Source organism: Psammomys obesus, unplaced genomic scaffold, assembly GCF_907164565.1.
Source record: "Psammomys obesus unplaced genomic scaffold, mPsaObe1.curated_primary_1811, whole genome shotgun sequence".
Lineage (NCBI taxonomy): Eukaryota > Metazoa > Chordata > Mammalia > Rodentia > Muridae > Psammomys > Psammomys obesus.
In genome coordinates, this window is record NW_026590405.1 from 6258842 (window position 1) to 6273338 (window position 14497).

At 58.7% G+C, this 14497-nt stretch overlaps 2 protein-coding genes across 3 annotated transcripts in view; both read left to right on the forward strand.

Annotated features, from left to right (window-relative positions):
- The first annotated feature begins 1290 nt into the window (after positions 1-1290).
- The window catches only part of Spdef (SAM pointed domain containing ETS transcription factor), a 13996-nt gene continuing 789 nt past the window's right edge, over positions 1291-14497 (forward strand). The window contains exons 1-5 of one of the 2 annotated variants that reach the window (XM_055607247.1): positions 1291-1922; positions 9405-9843; positions 11583-11780; positions 12892-12939; positions 13040-13186. In XM_055607247.1, the coding sequence (XP_055463222.1) occupies positions 9432-9843; positions 11583-11780; positions 12892-12939; positions 13040-13186 (805 nt within the window). In that variant the 5' untranslated portion in view covers positions 1291-1922; positions 9405-9431. Of the gene's footprint in view, positions 1923-4947; positions 5005-9404; positions 9844-11582; positions 11781-12891; positions 12940-13039; positions 13187-14497 lie in introns of those variants that run through there. The other variant, XM_055607249.1, reaches the window with a different exon arrangement.
- Positions 12729-14497, forward strand: part of Rps10 (ribosomal protein S10) — a 70380-nt gene continuing 68611 nt past the window's right edge. Inside the window, exon 1 of the mRNA XM_055607252.1 lies at positions 12729-12737. The gene's annotated coding sequence lies outside the window, so the exon portion shown is untranslated. The remainder of the gene's footprint in view (positions 12738-14497) is intronic.

The following is a 14497-nucleotide window of genomic DNA, read 5'->3' on the forward strand; positions in this document are numbered from 1 at the left end:
TCAAGAACATCCCAGAGCCGTTTATTCAGAAAAGGAAAAGAACGGCCACGGGGGTGGCTAGCGTTCCCTAGCACCCATCCACTCCCACGCCTTTGTGCAGCAGCTGAGTACTAATGCACCAGAGCACTGTTCTGGGAGCACCGTTGTCTGTGAGACTGGGAACAGGGGGTCCCCAGCCAGCAGAGAAACAGGGCTCAGGAAAGTGAAGATGTCACGGGGGAAACAAAGGCCTTCTGCTTCCCAGCCCGGAGGACTGGACCCCTGGAGATCAGGGCATCTCTGCACTTTGGATTACATTCTCCTCACCCTGTCTCTGGCTGCTCAGAGGCTGAGTCTGAAGCCTCTGCAGCCAAGGGCCAGTGAGGACGACAGCTGTGTGGCAGACTGTGTAGTCAGCCCCCACCTTCCACTGGAGGATACTGGTGTGGGTCAAAGCGAGCACTGGCTCTGAAGGTCAGGTTGTTTTCCTGAAGCCCGGGCCATGGGAGGTCACACCACTACTTGTGGAGTTTGAAGGCAGCAGTGAAGATTTTTGGGACCGGAGAGATGCGACGTGGTGGTCCAGGCCACTGGCTGCTCTTGCAGAGGACCCTGTTTCCGTTTCCAGCACCCACAAGGCAGCTCACAGCTGCCTGTAACTCCAGTGCCAGGGCACCCGATGCCCTCTTCTGACCTCCGCTGGCATTGCCTGCGCGTGGTGCATAGACAGAGGGACAGGCACACACTCATACCCCTAGAATATTTTTTAATTAAACAGCTCTGACAGCCAGGCATGGTGCCACCTGTCTGGGATCCCAGCACTCAGGAGGCAGAGGCAGGTGGACCTCTGCGCGTTCTAGGCCAACCCCGGCTATATAATGAGATTCCGTTGGTCAGAGATGCTTTCTGAGGTAATTGATTCTGGCTTCGCCCAGCTCTGCCCCTGAGGCGCGAGGAGGAGGCTCAGTGCTCCCTGTGTTGCTTCCTGAGCAGGTGGAGGAGGAGTGGGGCTCTGGGCTGTGAACCCCACTGTGCTGCTCCTCTTCAGGGGCTGGAGAAGAGCATGCTGCTGCTGGCCGACCCTGCTCTGGGTGCTTGGCATCACTGGTAAAGGGACTGAAGGAAGTTGTGGGGTACAGAGAGCACAGCTGGAGCATAGTCATCTCCCCGCACGTCTGCCAGTGGGTGGACCGGGAAGGCAGGCAGCACCACCTCCAGGAAGCCCTCACGGACTCCCCTGGCCAGTCTTGGTGATCCCCACAGGAGTGAGTGGCACTGAGCCATCATTGTTCTGGCTGGTTTGATCCCCAGTCCTGGGACGAGCACCCTGGGTTCAGATCCTGGTCCCTCGGGTCATTCTTTGTTCCATGCCTTTGTAAAGTGAGCATCCTGGCAGTGGGCGTTTAAAGGAGGGCCCAAGTCCTCCATCCCGCAGGAGGCACGGCCCTCAAGGGTTAACCAGGAGCCCGCCTGCGGTCTGAGGTAGGCAGGGAGCGTATTTGTTCAGGTAAATAAGGAAGGATTACTTATAATGGGAAGGCTGGCGGGCTAGCTCTACATCTCGCTCCCAACTTCCTCCCAGCACATTCCTGCAGTACGTCCGTCCGCTGTCCACTCTGCCCCCACCCCACACCGGAGCCCTCCAGCTGCTGCTGCCCCGTAAGCAGCCCCCCCCCCCCAGATTGAGCCTTGTCACGGTGCCAGCAGGTGCCCCTGCATCTGGGACAGGGGCCTGCCTCTAGCCCTTGGGCCTGAGACCTCAGACTCCCACTGGGGTGGATAAGACCCAGTGGTCCACCTGAGAGCCACCTCCACCCCGGCCCTGCTGCCCCCGCCGATGTCTGGCTGAGCCCCAGCGGTGGTCCGAGCTGCCCACGGCCTCCTCCTGGTCCCCAAGGCTAGCTCTGCCAAGGACGACTCCTTGAACGCCAGGTGGCTAACGGGTGAGTGTGGCAGGAGTCAGGGTGTCCTTCCGTGGGGTTCCCTGTCAGCTGTGGGGAGGCTGGCGGCTGACACAAAGCAGAGGCATACTTGGCAAGCTTGGAGCTCGTGTTCAAGATACTGGGGACACTTTCCGGAAGAGCCCTGTCCCTTCCATATGCTGCCATTCACAGTGCTGGGTCAGATCCAGAGCTCAGGGACCACCCCTCCTTTCCGGGCCCCCGGGCCTGTGAGTCCTGCATAGGGCTCATCCTACGCAGGTTGAGGGGAAAGCAGCCATGAGGGTGTATAGCACCCCTGGGCCTGACCAGCCCTGCCCTGACGCTGAAACTCAGGCAGGGGATCAGCCACGGCCAACTTGGCTGCTCTGCTGGAGGGAAGGAGTGAGTGTATTCCCAGCCTGGCCACAGAGTACAGACAGGGGCTCACCGGACCCAGGGGCTCAAGACACTGACTAAAGCAAGAGAGATGGGCCCAGAGCCCGGGAAACTGGCTGAGCAGGGTGGCACAGGCTGGTAGTCTAGGAGGCCACCAGAGAGCAAACTTAGGCACCGGGAAGGCAGAGGGACTGTGGCTCTTATCTGAACAAACAGGAAAACAACAACATACGTGTGTGTGTGTGTGTTGTCCTAAGGTTCTCTTCTTTTTGTATTTTTTTTTTTTTGGTGGGGCGTTGTTTATTCAGAGGCTGGCCTTACTCACTATGTAGACCAGGCTAGCCTCCCGCTCACAGATCTGCCCACCTCTGCCTTGGAGTGCTGGGACGGAAGGTGTGTGCCACCATGCTGGCTGGGCCTTTCCACAGGGTCTCTGTAGCCCCAGCCAAGGTCCTGAAGTACAGGCTGGCGTTGAGGCCTGTTAAACCTCACCCCGAAGGACCTCGTTCCTGCTTGTTTAGGTTAAAGATCTCATTTGTTTTGAGAGTGTGTGTGCACGGGGGTAGGGGTGTTCACGTGGACATCAGAGGAAGCTTGTTGCCTGGAGTCCTCGAGGGATCCGCTGCCTCCGGAGCACCCCCATGCTCAGCGTAGAGTCCATCCTTGCCTTCTGTCACGTGTGTCCTGGGTACTGAGCTCAGGTCCTCAGGCTTGGTGATGACTGTCTCTTTACCTGCCCTAAGGCACTTATTTCTAGAATTTGACAGATTCCTGTAGTGAGGAGAGAAGGAATGACAGGATGGAGAGTTGAAGGCCTGAGCCCCTGGCGGGGGAGGGCCTGAAGCTGGCTGAGGTGTGCCTGTGTGTGTGTGTGTGTCCACATGTGTGTGTAAGCATGGGTCCACTATGCAGGCCCCAGGCCTCCTTGACCCCCCTCCCAGCAGTGTCCAACGGCTCCAGTCCAGCCACAGGCCTCCATAGCTGACCTGTTTCCCCTGGCCAAGGCTGAGACTCACCTCATTTCCTGCCCCCACCTCCTCAAGCAAACAGCTCAAGACAACCCCCAATAAAGCTGCAGTGCCCCGTGCCAGCTGCTCCCCTGAGTAACAGAGTAAACAGGCTCTGGAGCTTCCCCTAGGCCCCAGGTAGAGGGCACAGCAAGCGGGTGCTGCTCACCGTGCAGACAGTTCGGCCAGCTGGGCATCTGCTGCCCGCCGGAAGAGCGCCCCTTCCTGGCACGCAGTTGTGCCGGGAGGCTGAGGAATGGTCTCATTGGGTGGGGATGGTCTCGCTGGGCCTAGAGACCAGGCTGTGAGTGGCCCAGCCTTTCTTCACGCCAGGTATGGGGGGTGCCCAGAGATGAGCATTCTATTCCTGCAAGCTTTCCCTGTCACCCATGCTCGTAAGGACCCTGGGAGTCAGGAGCCACTTCCCTGCACCCAGGCCTGAGACAGAGCGGGCTGCACCCCATGGGTGCCTGGTGGCTGCAAAGAGACAGGTCTGGCTGACTGGCTTGCTGTGGCCCATGCTGAACCCAGAAAGTGTCAGTGCCAGCTGGCCAGAAGACCGAGGCCCTGCCTACAAAGCAGAACGGGATGAGTTAAGGGCGGCAGGGCGTCTCTTCCTTCTGCATGTTTGTAGCTCCTTGTCTGTTGAATAAGAAGGTTAGGCAAGATGGTCTCCTTGGTTAAGGGAGGCAGCGTGAAGGGGACACGCTGAATGGGACTTTGAAAGCTGCGTAGGCGTTGATTGGACACTGTTTGGACTTGCCAGCCTGTATCCTAGTCTTGAGGGGGGCATACAGTGGGCAGGAATTCCTGGCCCTGGCTCCCAGGATGAGGCCAGCGGCTAGGGTAGGCCTGGCTAGAATGGAGGAGAGGCAAGGAGCCCAGACCTCCCTCCTGCCTCCTCCCTCAATTCTCTCCGCCTTTCACCTGGCGGGCACGGGCACGGGCACCACTGCCTCTTTGTTCTCATCCCTCCCTCCCCTCCTCCCCTCTTCCCCAGTCTCTCCCGTCCTGGGCCTGTGCACTCAAGCACACTCTAGCATTGCCCCTCTGAGCCTGGCCACCTACAGCCTTTTAACTAACTGCCTGACCTAGAGCTGGCGAGCGGGAGGCGGGGCTGAGCTCTGGCCTGGGACCCTCACCTCTACCATCCCAGAGCCCCACGGGCAGCTCAGCAGGTAGAACAGCTCTTCTCAGAGCAAAGCCTGGCAGCACCACCGCCCTGGGCCCTTGCTGACATTTACTGCTCTGGGCTCCGGCTGGCGGCAAGACTTTTCTCCCACCATCCCTTCTGATCTCTCCTGGCCAGCCAGGGACCTCAGCAGCATGCCGCAGGGGCCATGGGACAAGGACCCCCCAGCACAGAAGAAAATGCCAAGGAGGCTGCCCAGGGCTCCCCCATACCCCCCAGGGCTGAGAGTGGCTTCCCAGAAGGGGTTCAGGCCAAGGCTGTGACATGTGACAGGTTGGGCTCAGGCCCCTTCTCTCAGGCAGCAAGAGGCCCGCCTCCTGTCCCTCGTGAGCACACATCTCTGCCGGCATTTCCTGTCTGGGAATGGGTCTTGAGCCTCCTCGCTCCTGTCCTAGGCGCTCGGCGCGGTGCACTCTGGATCTTGACCAGTTGCTGGAGGAGCAGAGGGAAGAGAGAGGCCTGAGCCTGCTAGAGGAGTGTAGCCACGTGGACCCCGAAAGCTCCCTGGGTAAAGAGACCACGCTGGGGGGTTCACACACACAGGGGGCCAAGGGAAGACAGAAACTGCAGTTTCCGGGAAGTCCTGAAAGCCAAGCAAAGTTGAACCTGACGGGGTGGCGAGCGGACAATCTTCAGGCCCCAGGCTCATCCCGGCTGGCATCAGGGCGTAGAGACATGCTGGCGGGAGGGAGCCTCTCTGAACGCATGGCTACAACTTCCAGGGGCAGCCAGAGACACTCGGCTATATCCCTCCCCTCGTCCCCACTTCTCGCTCTCATTTTTGAAAGACACGATCCCACGGAGCCCAAGCCAGCCATAGACTGCACTGGGGTAGCGGTGCTGGTTTTAGCGGAGTGAGGCCAGAGCTCTGGGTACCGCATGGCTGTCGTCAAGGAGGCCTGAGTCCAGTTCTCCTGAAGGGCTGATGTGAGGGCCGAGGCTGCTGGCTCCCAGGAAGGTGGGGCCTGAAAGGCCGAGATGGGCAAGGGAATGACAAGGAAGTGGCAAGCTTGGGGCCCCCTAAGACTGGCCCGTCTCTCTCCAGGGTGCTGACCAGGGATGGTGGGTATTGGGGTGCAGGTGTGGAGAACAGCCCACACTGTGGGGCTCTTTACCAGGCCCTAATCTTGCCTTATGCCCTGCCTCTAGCCCATTTGAGGGGTGCAGAGGTTGGGAGGGCTTGGGGAGTAGCCAACAGCCAGGGTCAGACCACCAGCAGCTAATCAGGGTGTTACAGTGGCTGGCTCTGTCACCCCCTCTCACTTGATGTCCCTACTTTCACTGGGCCTGAGGCTGGGTCCTGGAGTCTGGCCACTGAGATTGGGTCTCAGAAAGCACGGGGTGAGGCATTTTGTATGCTACCCCACTATCCCTAGAAGGGTGGGTCTGGAAGAAGGGACCCCACAAGGCATAGAGGGCAGGGCTCACAGTTCAAGGCCACAAGGCCTTTCTTGAGGCCCTTCCAGGCAACTTCACTCCCTGGGGATGAATTATTGGGTATGAGCGGAGGACAAAGGGGGCAAAGGGGCCCCAAAGGGAATGGGGTACCGAGAAACAGCTGTACTCAGTCTCCAGCACTGGTCGCTCTGTGCGCCCTCCCCCGCCCCTGACTTACCTTCCTGGGGGACAGGAGGTCCTGAGAGAGGGACTCCAAGCTGCAAAGCCCTAGCTGAAACCTTTCCATGAGGCCCTGCCTCCCTGCTCGGCCTGCACCAGCTGTTACCGAGCCGCCTTTTGTCTAGAGAGGCAGCCGGGCTTCTGCGGCAAGCACAAGGCAGCCCCACTGAGCCTTAATCCAGACACGTGGCTTTACCTCTTGAGATCCGCTCAAAGTTTAGAGACTGCAGGCATCACTCAGGAGACCGAAGCCCTGGGCAGCTGAGAGAGACAGAGAGGGCGGACTGTGTCCGGCACGCCAGGCCCTGGCAGACCTCCGGCGCTGTACAGAGCAGTGGCTTCAATGTCGGGCGGTCTCTGGCTGGGTTCCGGTTCCTCGGTGCAGCCTCTGGGTCCTTCCCTGCCCCTCTCTGAGCTTCATCCTTCCCCACATCCTCACATTCCCATTGGCAGATGGATTGCTGAGGGTTGAGTCACAGGCTAAAAAGGGTCACCAGAAAGAGAGACATCAGAAAAGCTCCATGGGAGTTGGGCTTGTGAGAAAGAAATAGCATCTTGGGAAAGAGAACAGTAGCACAAGAGGAGGTGGCCATGCTTACGTCCCCTGTTCAGAACAAGGCAAGAAACACCAGCTTTAGCAGAGCCTGCATAGGAGAGCGTGTTGACTGGTCCGAACGCTGTCCCTGGTCGCCACATAGCGCCCCCCCCCCCATTCCAAGTTTCATCCGTGCAGGGTAGAGATGGCCTCAGGGCTTCTACACGCTAGGCAAGTGCTCTGCCAACTGAGCGGCATGGCAGCCCTTGGAGCCGTGTAGACATCGGGAGCTACGCAGGCTGGCTGGGTTCTTGAGCATTGGAGTCGTGTCAAAGGGTGATGGGAGGAAACGAACTTGACTGTGAGGAGGGGTGGGCAGCCAGAAGCAGGTGAGCCTTGGAGGGTGGAGGGATCCGATCATGAGGTGGGTGAGACACCTGGAAAGAGGAAGGTGGCCAGAGCAGGCACCTCAACGACGCTGTGGTCCAAGGAGCAGGCTCCACACACAGCCGGGTTCCACTCTCCTGAGTCTGTGCTGTTGACTCGGGCTGTGGGTAGCTGTCCTAGTTAGAGTCATGATGGCTGTGATGAAGCACTGTGGCCAGAGCAACTTGGGGAGGAGGGGTTTGTTCAGCTTGTGATTCCACAGCACTGTCCATCACTGAAGGAAGTCACTGAACTCAAGCAGGACAGGAGCCTGGAGGCAGGAGCTGAGGCAGAGGCCACGGAGGGTGCTGCTTACTGGCTTGCTCTTTGTGGCTTGCTCAGCCTGCTTTCTTATGGAACCCAGGACACCAGCCCAGGAATGGCCTCACCTATAATCAGCTGGGTCCTCCCCTATCAATCACTAATTAAGAAAATATTCTACAGGTTTGCTATAGCCCAGTCTTCTTTTGTTTCGTTTTGCTTTGCTTTTCAAGACAGGGTTTCTCTTTATTGCCTTGTGTTTGTCCAGGCTGGCCTCGAACTCGCCGCTATTCACCTGCCTCTGTTTCTCAGAATGCTGGGGTTAAAGGCCTGCCCCCCACACCGGCCACAGCCCAATCTTATAGAGGCATTTTCTTAAGTGAGGTTCCCTCTTCTTTAGCCTCTGTCAAGGCGACACCATTCAGCACTGTATGTGTTGGGGGGAGAGGGGTTTGTCCCTGGCCTGACAGACTCTGCTTTCCCTGTGACACCCTTTTCTCCTGCCCCAGTCCAACCGTTGCCATGAGTGGCCAGAGGGGCAGCCAGGCCCTTAGGCCCAGCCGCCAGGTTCCAGGCACCAGGGCCTTTCTGTCTGCTGCACAGTTAATGGTTCTGTCCGGGAGCTCTGGGCATTGGAAAGCAGAGAGAGGGGAGGCTGCAGTGTGCAGAGACCAGGAGCAGGAGTCTCTGCTGGGGAAGGGTTCAGAAGACCCTTGCACCTTGACTCAGTAGGATAGGGGCAGGAAGAAACCCATGCCCTGGGGAGGGCATGGGTTCCAGGGCTGAGGAGCCCACTCAACAGATGAAGAAGGGGTGCGGCATTAACATGATGCCTGGGCCGGCACGGACCCATCCGTCCCCTCTTGCAACAGTGCCTGGCCCCCAGCACCTGTCTGCTGTCCCACCTGTGCCTGAGGCCAGCCACACATAAAACCGCAGGGAATCAAGTTCTCCTGACGCTTGGAAAAGCCAGCAGCTGGGCACAGGGCCCAGCAAGCTGGCAGGGACTGTCCTAACGTGGCAGGCATGGGGCTGCCGGGGATGTGGACGGGGCAGGAGGCCACTGAGGGGTGAAGGAGGAGGGATGGGGACTGAGGGAGGCTGTCCTGGGGCGGGGCCACCACCTGGGGCATAGGTGTGGGCCCAGGCCAGGGTGGGGACTCGGGGCAGAACAGGCTGTGGGCACTGCCTTGGTAAATACCACGGGCCCATGGCACACACACATGTTTGCCTAGAAGGACTTGAAATTAACCCAGGCCTGCCCTCTGTCCCCCGAAACTCCAGACCCCCCTCACCCTGCCCACCCCACCCACCCCACCCACCCAAACCTCTTCTTCCTTGACATTTAAAGAGTTCTTTGAAGGGAAGAGCTGAAGCCACAATCGACACCTTCTCCTCCTTGTTGGCATTCTCTCCCCTGCAGGAGCCTGCAGGGCTGTGCTAGAGGGTGGGAAAGGCTGGGTACTGGACAAGTGGGGGGGGGTTGGGGGGACACTGAGCAAGGAGGAGGTGGGGAGAGCTGAAACCCATCTCAAGTCCCTTCATCAAGCCTTGCTGGTCCAAGAGAACAGGCAGCCGTTTCCTGAGTGCTAGGTTGTTTTCAAGCAGATTAGCTGTGGCCCTTGAAGAAACCCAAAGGTTTTTCCAGACTGGGCCTTGTCCTTTGTCATGCCCCTCAAAGTGGCAAGAGCTGCACAGTGGGTCCTACAGGGCGACCAGAGATGGGTTCAAGGCGTTCCGTGCCTCCCCACAGTCCTCTGTGCTGTGCAGTTCCAGCGTTTGGGACTTGCAGGAGGCAGGAGGACCAGATGGTCTAGGCCAGCCTGTGCTACACAAGACCTTAAAAAAAATGCCCCTCCCACTTGCCCGTGCCCCCTCTTGCCCACACACCCATCGCATTGTCTTCTCCAGCCAGCCCTGGACTCACTGCCCAGTGACCCAGAAGCCCCCCAGGCCTCTCCCAGAGCCCCAGCCCAGCGCCTGCCCGCTGAGTCCTCTAACCAGCTTAGTGCTCCCCTGCAGTCTGGACGGCCACCAGACTGCTGTTCCTCCTCCTCTCTCCTCTGCAGACGGCAGCCACAAGCCCCAGCAGCAGCATGGGCAGCACCAGCCCAGGCCTGAGCAATGTGTCCCCTGGCTGCCTGCTGCTGTCCCCGGACATGTCCGTGCGGACAGGCGTGGAGAAGGCAGCGGCCACAGCGGCGGCAGCGGTGGGTCCTGAGAAGCCCGACTGGAGCCCCAGCCCACCCGGCACCCCTGAGCAGGGCCTGTCCACCTTCTACCTCTCCTACTTTAACACATACCCCGAGGATGGCAGCTGGGCCGCCAAAGTCCCCATGGCCAGCAGGGAGGAAGCGCTGGAGGAACCCGAGCAGTGCCCCATCATCGACAGCCAGGCCTCCGGAAGCAGCCTGGACGAGCACTCCCTCGAGCAGGTGCAGTCCATGGTGGTGGGCGAGGTCCTGAAGGACATCGAGACGGCCTGCAAGCTGCTCAACATCACGGCAGGTGAGAGGCTCGCTGCCACCTCCACCGGGGACGCCGACAGGGCGGGGGGCTGGGATCTGCTCGGCCTTGACAGCGGTGGCGGGAGCCACGGCCACGGCAGCCACACCGGCCCAGGGCCCAAGCTTAGTGGCTCCCCACCCTCCCAGGGACTCAGCTCCTCTCTCCTGCCACTCACAGTGTTCCGGCCACTTGATCTCCCTCCTTTACCCCCAACACTCACCCCAGAACCTTTGCACCTGCTGGCCCTGCAGCCTAGAATGCTCTCCCACAGATGCCTACTTTGTCTCTGGTCCCACCTCTTGCTGTCCCCCATTTTCTTGCTCCCCTGATGTGATTACCATCGGAAAGCGTGAGAGTCTTGTGTTCTCCTACCTCGCTTGCTGTCTACACATCATTAGAGGATTTGCATATCCCCGGCTAGACATAATAGCTACTTGACAAATGGCTGCTGACCAACTTTACCTGCCTGGCCCTGGTCATGGACGGGGACACTAAGCAATGAACAGGGCGTAGAGGTCTCTGTGTGAGGAGCCGGCACGATGGGTCATGAACAGCTGAATGTGGCTCTGGTCAGCTGATAGGGGGGACTGTGATGAGGAGGGGACGGACTCTGTGTGTGTGTGTGTGTGTCCGCACTCACGTGCATGTGCCTGGTCTGGGGTGTCATGGAGCCAGTGCTACAGGTGGAGCTGCCGAGGGGCGGGATCCTTGCCTCCATCCTATAGCTCTCCTGTGCCACCGCCCTCCGCCAGCCGTGTGCCCCCACGCAAGGCAGCTCCTGCCCACATCTCCTCTCCTCCACTTTCCCACACTCCCGAGAACCCTACCCCAGAAGGCTCTCCCAGGCTCCCTCTTCCCCGTGCCTGGCTCGGGAGGGGCCAGCTCCCCAAACAATGGAGACAGAAACAAATTGCGTTGACCTCGGGGAGGAAAGTGACCTTATGAAGCAGGAGCAATCTAGCTTGCAGGTCACTCAGCTGCGACAGGGGCAGGAGCCAGTGTTCGCCTGGAGGCCGCACTGCCACTGTGACCCAGCCTGGTTCCAGCCGTGTGCCCCTAGGCTCCCCTGAGAGCTTTTTCCCAGGGAAAAAGTGGCCAGTCATAGCCACTCAGGGTAGATGCTACTTTTTTTTTTTTTTTAATTTTTCTTTTTTTTGAGACAGGGTTTCTCTGTGCAGTCCTGGACTTGCTTTATAGACCAGGCTGGCCTCAAAGTCACAGAGATCCGCCTGCATCTGCCTTCCTGGGTGCTGAGATTACAGGCATGCCTCAGCACGCTGGGCCTGGGGTGGCTGCTATGAACCTAGCTGTTTGCTAAGCACTGGACAAGGGATGGACCCCTCCCCTTCTGTGCCTCAGTTTCTTCATCTCTATTCCAGAGGGGCTCCTGGGTGCGCTTTTCCCTTGAGAAGATTGTGGAAGGCAAGACTGTGTGGATTGGCAAAGCTTGGGTGTTTCTGGTTAAATGCCACTGTCCTTGTCAGAGCTGGGGTCTCCAGAAAGGCACCCAGCTGTGATGCAGAGGCAGCAACTTGTGTCAGGGCCCTGGCTCTCCCCTCTCACTTCCTGTCTGCCTCTATGGGACTCCTCAAGGCTCTGGATGTCCCCACCCTGAGGATGTCCCCACCCCGACCCAGCAGCCAGGCCTCGGCCTCGTGGGCGTTCCATCCCCCATGGAGGGCTACCTTTGGGGTGGGGCCCAGCAGACGTCATGACCTAAGGTGGCGTCTCTTGCTCAGACCCTGGGGACTGGAGCCCTGGCAACGTGCAGAAGTGGCTCCTGTGGACGGAGCACCAGTACCGGCTGCCGCCAGCAGGCAAGGCCTTCCAGGAGCTGGGCGGCAAGGAGCTCTGTGCCATGTCGGAGGAGCAGTTCCGCCAGCGTGCACCTCTGGGTGGGGACGTGCTGCACGCCCATCTGGACATCTGGAAGTCAGGTGAGAGCCGAGACAGCACCCGCCAGCCCCTCACAGCGCCAGGCCAGGCTTGGCGAGGCTGGCCTTGACCTTATCTTCTAAAATCTTAAAAATATATATATATATATTTATCATAGCTGCATGTACACCTGCACACCAGAAGAGGGCACCAGATCTCACCATAAATGGTTGTGAGCCACCATGTGGGTGCTGGGAATTGAACTCAGGACCTTTGGAAGAGCAGCCAGTGCTCTTAACCTCTGAGCCATCTCTCCAGCCCTTATCTCTCTCTTTTTTTTTTTTTTTTTTTTTTTGGTTAAAGGGAAAAACCCCTTTTTAAGGTTAGCTTTATTAATTCATTTACTATTACTTTTTTCTTCTTGTCTTTTTGGGACAGGCTTTCTCTGTGTAGCCTTGGCTGTCCTGGACTCACTTGGTAGACCAGGCTGGCCTCGAACTCACAGAGCTCCGCCTGCCTCTGCCTCCCGAGGGCTGGGATCATAGGTGTGCGCCACTACAGCTTTGTTTTTTAATAAAGAAGTAAGAAGGCTTCTGGGGAGGCTCAGTGGAGAAAGGGGCTTGCCTCCAAGCCTGCCAGCTGGAGTTTGATCCCTGGAACTGCATGGCAGGGGAGAACGGACTCTCCCAAACTGTCCTCTGATCCCACACATGAGCTGGGACACACCTGGCCTTCCACACTTGCACAACACGGTTGCCTGCCCTTGGTTTTGTTTTCTCTCCTCTGAACTTTGGAGGATGCTGTGTTTATTCCCTGGGTCATGGTCCCTTTCCTTAGAAGTGTGGGATGAATGGGGGGACAGGACCCACTCAGGGGACTCTGAAGGGGCAGTGCCTGCTCCTGCCCAGGTGTCTGGCCAGGGGATGTGACTTGAGCAAGAAGGACCCTGTCCCATCCCTTTGATGGCCTGAGCGTGGGCAGAAGGAACGGGCGGGTGGTGGCCTGATGCAGCCGCTGAGGTCAGCTCAGGCCTCAACACCTGCCACCAGGCCAGAGATTCAAGGGACACCCCAGCCCCATGTCACAGTGAGGGGCTCTGACATTCCCACCCCCCGGAACTGCGGGAGGCAGGCGGCCTCTGCTGGGTCCCAGCCTCCCCTCCTTGTCCCACAGCGGCCTGGATGAAGGAGAGGACCTCGCCTGGGGCCCTTCACTACTGCGGTGAGCTGGGCAGCCCCGCGGAGGCCTGGTGGGGCTGCGGGAGGTGCCCCGGGAAGAGGGTGGTCGCAGCTGCCGCTCACCCTGGCCCCCTGGCTTCCAGCCTCCACCAGCGAGGAGGGCTGGACGGACGGTGAGGTGGATTCCTCGTGCTCCGGGCAGCCCATCCACCTGTGGCAGTTCCTCAAGGAACTGCTGCTCAAGCCTCACAGCTATGGCCGCTTCATTCGCTGGCTCAACAAGGAGAAAGGTAGACTCGGCGGGAGGTCACCGGGCAGGGAGGGGCTGGAAGGAGACGTGACGGCGGTCAGAGGGGCTGAGATGGGAGGACGCGGCTGACGCAGGTGGGGCCCTGGGGCTCCGGCCGCCGGAGGGGCGGGGCTAGGTCAGGGGCGGGGCTTCCACAGGAATGCTGGGTTCCGGAGGGCAGAGAAGGGTGGGCTGGCAGCGTGGGCAGGGCTGGGGGTGTGCCGGAGCTCCAGTTTGAGGCGACGGCAAGGGTGTGGCTCCAGCTGGAAGGGGGCTGGGCGGGGGTGTGGCCCAGACTGACTGCGCCTTCACCCTGTGCCAAATGCGGCACGTTCCTGCCACTCGGAGGTTTTTGAGGTTTAGGGTGTTTTTTGGGTCCTCCTCGGGCTCTCTCCCCCGGACCCCACCCTGGTAACGAGACTCCAGTCGGCGCCTGGAGCACAGTACGGACTTGAGAGGATCTGCTGAGGATGGGAACACGCTATGGCTTCAGCGTGGTGGCGCTCGCTCGCCTTCAGTGCCAGCACTGCGGAGGCAGAGGCTGGCGGTGAATGCCGCGCCACCGAGTCTGCAGAGAGAGACTCTGTCTCAAAAAAACCGAAACAGGGCTGGAGAGCCGCTCAGTTGCTAAGGTCCTCTCGGCCTGGCGGAGGACCAATTCAAAGCACGCGGAGCTGCTCTCAGCTTCCTCTAACTCCAGCACCAGGAATCTGATGCTCTGACCTCGGCGAGCACCCTTTATACACATGCAAAGACGCACACACAGGCAATTATAAAATAAACCTGAAGAAGAAATTTAGCTTCAACCCGCAGTCTCGTGTGTCCACCAGAGACAATGTGAGCCCGGAATATAATATTAAATGCTCTAGAACCAGGGCCGAAATGTTCAAAAACAACTCAGTTTCACTTTAATAAAATTAAAGGTAGGTTGCCCGACATTTAACCCAAAATTCCTAAATCCTTCCCAATGCAAACTCTTCGGAGCCCCGTCCTGGGTTTCTGGTAAGGAAAGCCTGTCAAATATTTCCAAATCCTAAGACTCTGACACAGTTCTCACCCAAAATTCCAGATTAGGATCACTCAGCCTGCATTTGGTCTAATACTATGGGTTAATTAGAATTTCAGTTGGTAATAAAAGTAAAAATGATTGAAATATTTGTTAATGCCAGGTGTGATGGCACATGCCTTTAATCCCAGCATTCAGGACAGCCAAGAGAGACCCTGTCTCCAAAGGAAGGAAGGAAGGAAGGAAGGAAGGAAGGAAAGAAGGAAGGAAGGAAGGAAGGAAGGAAGGAAGGAAGGAAGGAAGGAA